The 6,727-nt window shown below is 35.6% G+C and overlaps 1 protein-coding gene across 2 annotated transcripts in view; it reads right to left on the bottom strand.

Moving 5' to 3' along the window:
* LOC106883631 (exocyst complex component 6B) overlaps positions 1–6,727 on the bottom strand; it is a 130,029-nt gene that overhangs the window by 119,535 nt on the left and 3,767 nt on the right. Inside the window, exon 1 of one of the 2 annotated variants that reach the window (XM_052972707.1) lies at positions 988–1,263. The exons of the other annotated variant lie outside the window; for it this stretch is intronic. Within the exon in view, the coding sequence (XP_052828667.1) occupies positions 988–1,250 (263 nt within the window). The 5' untranslated portion in view covers positions 1,251–1,263. Of the gene's footprint in view, positions 1–987; positions 1,264–6,727 lie in introns of those variants that run through there. 2 annotated transcript variants of the gene reach the window in all.

Here is a 6,727-nt window from a genome sequence, read left to right as displayed (position 1 = left end):
ATATATATATATATATATATATATATATATATATACATTCATATATTTTTATAAAGACTAGACACATATATGTAATACATATATGTGTGTGTGTGTAGATAGATACAGTATATGCATATATTATATACATAGATATGTACATATACATACATGCTTATATATATAAATACACACGCATATATATGTACATATATTCATAAGCACTTGGTGTATGTGTGTATGCACATACATATGTGTTTATAAACATAAACATTGGGTCACTCATGTTTGACACTCGTAACGTAGTCTAGTACAACCTGTTGCATGGTCAGGTCAACGACGATCAAGCTGGCTCCCCTCATCAGGTTTTGCTTGGTGAGTACAGTTGCTAGAAACCCAACAAGATAAAAAAATAATATCTATCAAAAAATCAGATGAAGCCATGATTTGTGCAGATAGATACACACACACATACACACACACAACGTACATATATACAAATGCATATAAAAATACACACACATTTACATGTGTATATCTGTAAATGTGTGTGTGTGTATGGATAGATAGATAGATAGATAAATAGATAGATAGATACATTTACACAGATAAATGTATCTCTCTTTCTCTCATAAATATATGTGTATATATAAATATATATACATATATGTACACATATACATACACATGCACAAATATGTACATATACAAAACTACATACTCATACAAATACACAGTTAAGTACATATAAACACACACACATATATGTATGTATGTATATGTATGATGTATATATATATATATATATATATATATATATATATATATATATTTTTCATTTTCATTTTCATTTTATCTAGTTTCAGCTCATGAGCTGTGGCCATGCTGGGGCACCGCCATTTGTATATATATATATATACACACATTTATTAAATGTGTTTGTGTTTGTGTTTTTTGTTTGTGTGTGTGTGCGTAAGTATGTAGGTGCTGATGCATATAGCTATATACCTGATAACAAAACTGATGCTGCCCGGTTCTCCTGCTTCGAGAACCTGTACCAAACCATCACAGTCCTTGAAAATGTCACTGAGTCGTCTGTCGTTGAAGATATCTGCCATTTGGTAGGCCAACAAAGGAGAGGCGATGTCTTCGACGGCCTCTCCTCTACCGAACAGCTCAAGCGATTTTTGATCATCAGACATGCAACTGACTCCAAGTTCCATAATAATAAAAATAATAATAGCAATAGCAGAATAAATTTGGCATAACATTTCAGCAGAATAACCCAAACCGAGAATCTCATTGGTCTATTGTAATAATGCGATTCTACGCGCTACTAGTTCAAAACACCGGAATAAAAAATAATATTTCCTCATAATATTTATATAATTACAACAAAACCGTAATGAAACCAAAAAATAATAATTATAGGGTAAATAAATAAATAAATAAATAAATAAGAATCTGCGAATATTAAATAGCAGCACTACCTGAGTGACTGAATGCAATATTATCTTGTGATGTTACTTATCATCAGATGGTCTGTTCTATGTTAAACATACTAACGCAATGTTATAAGATTCTGGATGCATATCCTCGCTTTACAAAGTCGAACAGCCTTCTACCACATTATTTAATTACCATAGTAGAATCTACAGTTGCAGGCTAGCAAATATGCTCTTTATCCTCACGCGATCGATCGATAAAATGCGTACCAGTAATACACTAGGTTCAATTCAATTTCTATAGCCCTCGTCTTTGCTCCCCTACACTCAACTACCACCATCCATTGAGGAATTGTTTTTGCATTATTGCAGTCAATATCAGCTAATATATAATAAATACGTCGCTGCTAACGAGATAGTCTCGTCTGAGTAATAAACGACTGATAGCGTATGTACCAGTAATTAGATTGTGTATCACTACTATTCATTAAGATTCTTGTACATAATGGAAACAGTTGTTGTTTTTTTTAATTCTGAAATGATACTAATGATACGCTAATACGAATAAAGTGAGTGTATATATTTACACACACATACACACACACAGTCGCATACACATACATATGTGTGTGGTGTCCACTTAAGATTTCAAGCGGTTGTTTCTGCGGTATTCGAGAAACGGAAGGGAAACTTTAAAACGAGACCATGAAGAACAGTTGACGGATTAAATTACAATTTTTAGTACTATTTTTATACTTGAACTAATACAATTCTTCCATTCACAAAATATTAACTTATTTTCCGTATTGGCAAGCAACTCAGTTTCACATTGTGCATTCACCATGACATTGCGAACCAAAAGGAGGAATCCTGACGCAGTTTGCTTGACTGCTAGAAATAGCAGCCACACCCCCTAACATCTTAAAAAAAAAAAAAAAGGGAAGGGACACATTGGGCAATGACGTCCTAGATATACCAAAAAAAATGAGATGGTCTTAACTAGAACCCATCGGATCATAGGCTTGCTCGATCAGAGTTGACCAGTGGCTAAAAGAACTAACGGAAACCTGTTAGAAATAGCAGCCAAATCTCTCAAATTAGACCCTCCCAGTCTTAAAAAAAAGACACATTGAATAATGTATTCATGCGTGTACTTATGCCTGGTAAAAAGAGGGACTGGCCACTACGAGAATGATTTTATCTTAGGTTGTTTAACCCCAGCTTCGCTATGATCGAGCAAGACATTACCAGAGTCATTCCAGCTATCACCATCTCGTCTTTTTTGTATATCTAGGGTTACATTGTCCGATATATCCATCCTTTTTTAAGAGATTAGGCTGCTGTTTCTAACGGGTTGAACGAACAATAACATGCAAGTGGAATTTGTATTAAAAAAAAAATAATAATAATAAAAATTGAGCAGAAACCCATCGGCTCGTAGAACTGACATCCCTTACTGTGCTACATGGTTCGATACCAGGATAGAAGAGTTCCGTCGTTGGCTCATAATTAATCAGATGTCTATTTGATCGGGGCTACACAACCTTGACATTGCGGTGTTTTTTCTATCGTTATTTTTAACACAGTTATATCAACTGAAACTGCTCCGTCATTGGAAATTACGAACATTTGAATTGTTAGAATAATATATATTAATTTGTGAGCGAACACGCTTCTTATGTTCCGCAGTCAAAAGATTCAAGCAACCAAACTTTGAACCAAACCCCAAAATATTTTCTGAAAATTGTTAGGTCAAGTGACGGAATAAATATATATATATATATATATATATATATATATATATATATATATATATATATATATATATATATAGATAGATAGATGTATATATGTATACACACACACGCAAAATAATTACATATATATCAATATACATATAACTACATGCTAGTGTATATATGTAAACATGCATACATAAATACATACATCATATATATATATATATATATATATATATATGCACACATACGTATATATATGAATGCACATAGACATAAACTTACACTCATATACACACACACACACACACACATATGGGCAGAGGACAAGAATACGCACACCACCCGTTTTCGGTGTCATTCTAACTATAAACGCCCAAAACGGGTGGTATGCATATCCTTTACCTTCGCCTGCATATGTATATATACATACACACACACACACAAATATATGTATATTAATATTCATAAATATACATATACGTATATTATTAGTAATGATTACCCCGCCGCCCTCCTACAATCGGCCAGGTAAGGCAGTTTTCCTTCGCCTGGTGGCTGTGGCGAAAGAGGTCGTCTGGTGGACGAGGCTAAAAGGCACGAGAGCAGAGATATTCCTCTCTCGTTGAGCCCCCTCATCGACTTTTTCAAGTTTCACTAGAAAACGATAGTGACGATGGAGAGGCATGTGCTGTCCTCTAGTGAATTTATTGAAAGATGGGTGAAGGTTGCAAAAATGGCAGGAGTGGATGGTACCGCTCTTTGTGTTCAAAGAGAGCTTGGACAGTTGGGTTCCTCGATTATCCCTGGAGGTCCTCCTGTATCATCCTTCCCCCACCTTCTATCCTTTTACGACAGACGTATATCCTTTACATTTTTCAGTCATTAGACTGCAGTCATGGGGGAACAGCCTTGAAGAATTTTAGTTGAACGAATCAACCCCAGTATTTAATTTTGAAGCCTTGTACTTACTCTTTTGGTCTCTTGTTGAACCACTAAGTTACTGGGACATAAACACATCAAAAACCATTGTCAAGTGGTGGTGGGGGACAAACACAAGCTTCTTCCAGTTTCCATCTACCAAATCCACTCACAAGGTTTTGGTTGGCCTGAGACAATAGAAGATACTCACCAAAGGTGCCGTGCAGTGGGACAGAACCCATAACCATGTGGTTGGGAAGCAAGTTTCTTACCACACAACTGCACCAATATATATATATTTTTTTTTTACCATTTCATTATATGTAAACCTCCGCACTTTATGTCTATCTTTGTATTGTACCCCTCATTCTTCAACCTGGTGCCAAATAAAAGAACTGATAGACTCATTAGCATACCAGGTAAAACGCTTAGTGCTATCTCATCCATCTTGACATTCTGAGTTAAAATACTGCTGAAGTCGATTTTGTCTTTCATCCTTTTGGTGTCAATAAAATAAGTACCAGTTGAATACTGGGGTTGATTTAATCAACTTAACCCCTCCCTGAAGTTGCTGGTCTTGGGCCAAAACTTTAAACCATTATTACTATTAAGGTGGTCTGCTTGTAGAATTGTTAGCATACCAGGTAAAATGCTTAGCAGCACTTCATCTTTATGTTCTGAGTTCAAATTCTGCTGAGGTCAGCTTTGCCTTTCATTCTTTCAGAGTTGATAAAGTAAGTACCAGACGAGCACTGAGGTCCATGTAATCAACTAGCCCCCTCCCACAAAATTTCAGGCCATGTGCCAATAGTAGAAAGAATTATTATTGTTATTATTATTATTAACATTGACAAAATTTTTTTTTTTTTTATAGTTTCAGCTCAGAGCTACGGCCATGCTGATGCACCGCCGTTTTGCTACACTGTTATTACAGGGAGCCTCCTACAATATGTGGCACTTGGTGAAGAATGGAGTTTGATTTAGCAACCCTCATTTGCACCTCTTGCCGTGAGGTAGGTTCATCTGGGACTCTCGACAGGAAGAGGTCCAGCTTTGATTTAAAAACCCCCCTACATCTACTTTGTGCAGGTTCAATTTCTTTATTGCCCACAAGGGGCTAAACATAGAGAGGACAAACAAAGGGGTTAAGTCGATTACATCGACCCAGTGCGTAACTGGTACTTAATTTATCGACCCCGAAAGGATGAAAGGCAAAGTCGACCTCAGCGGAATTTGAACTCAGAACGTAACGGCAGACGAAATACCGCTAAGCATTTCGCCCGTTATGCTAACGCTTCTGCCAGCTCGCCGCCTTACTTTGTGCAGGTTCCTCAGGCTCTTTGGGAGAATATTAAAAAGCTGTGGGCCCCTGAAACCCAAACTGTTGCAGCAACTGGTCCTGAAGCGCGATGGCATTGCTGGGATGTTTGGCACTATGCAGTGTCGTCCCATTCTGGCATTGGTGTAGCTTTCAATGCCAAAATTCCTTCCAGGATCTTCCAGATGTATATTACTGCATAAGGTCAGGAGTTTCGTGCCTAGCACTTATCAAGTGTCATGCACAACACTTGGCTATTGAATCACTTTCTAACTGATACTGGGCAAAAGGTCTGAAATATTTTGGTGGGGCAAGTTGATCACATTGACCATAAAGCTCAACTGGTACTTATTTCATTGACTGGGAAAGGACATATGGCAAAGACCATCTCAGCTGAATATGAAATCAGAACATAAAAATGGATGACATGTGGCAAAGCATGCTAGCAGTGCTGTCTGGTGTATAAATACCAAAGAATAAATTTATGGTGATTAAGAGCTCAATAAATAAACACGTTACACACCAAGGTAGATTGAAGTCAATTCAAACAGGACTGACTTGCATGTTAATGCATAATCAGCTACAATAGTCTTTAAGAGCAACATATTTAGCAGAAAAGCATAAGTTTCACATACAGTTCATATTTTAATTATGCTCAAAGTTTTTTCATTAAAATAAATACTATCAAATGTTACTAAGAGAGAAAACATTAGGAAGAAGTGGAAAAAGGACCAAATAATTCTAAAATATAGGGATCAGCATATATATATATAAAGATATATATATATTGTTGTATTTGGGGATGGTCATATTGCCAATAAAAACACATGCACTATAAACGGACATATATATATATATATATATATATATATACACATACATACACACACACACACACTCATCCATATACAGTAATCCCTCGACTATCACAGGTGTTGCATTCCAAAACTGCCCTGCGATAGGTGAAAATCCATGAAGTAGAAACAGTAATGTACTATATATATCTATTATTATTTTTATAATTTGTATATATTTATTTTATTATAAATGCAAAACAACGCCACAGAGGAATCGATGTAAGCTTAAATAATAAACCATGATAGGTGGACCGCGATATGGGGAGGAATTTTTGTATTTAGCATTTTTTTTTGTCCTTCCTCTTCTTTTTGGTGTTTTTTATGTCTTAATTAATTTAAACCAGTAACAGTTATCTGTTTAAAATAATGTGACATTCCTGGTGATTTGGGTAAACAGTTTTAAAATTAATTTAATGCCTTTTCAGTTAATTATATATCACAATTACAAAATTATACATTCAGTAGTGT

This window comes from Octopus bimaculoides, chromosome 14, assembly GCF_001194135.2.
Source record: "Octopus bimaculoides isolate UCB-OBI-ISO-001 chromosome 14, ASM119413v2, whole genome shotgun sequence".
Taxonomy (NCBI): Eukaryota; Metazoa; Mollusca; class Cephalopoda; order Octopoda; family Octopodidae; genus Octopus; species Octopus bimaculoides.
Note: the sequence above shows the minus strand (reverse complement) of the source record. Positions and strands in the feature narration are given on the sequence as shown.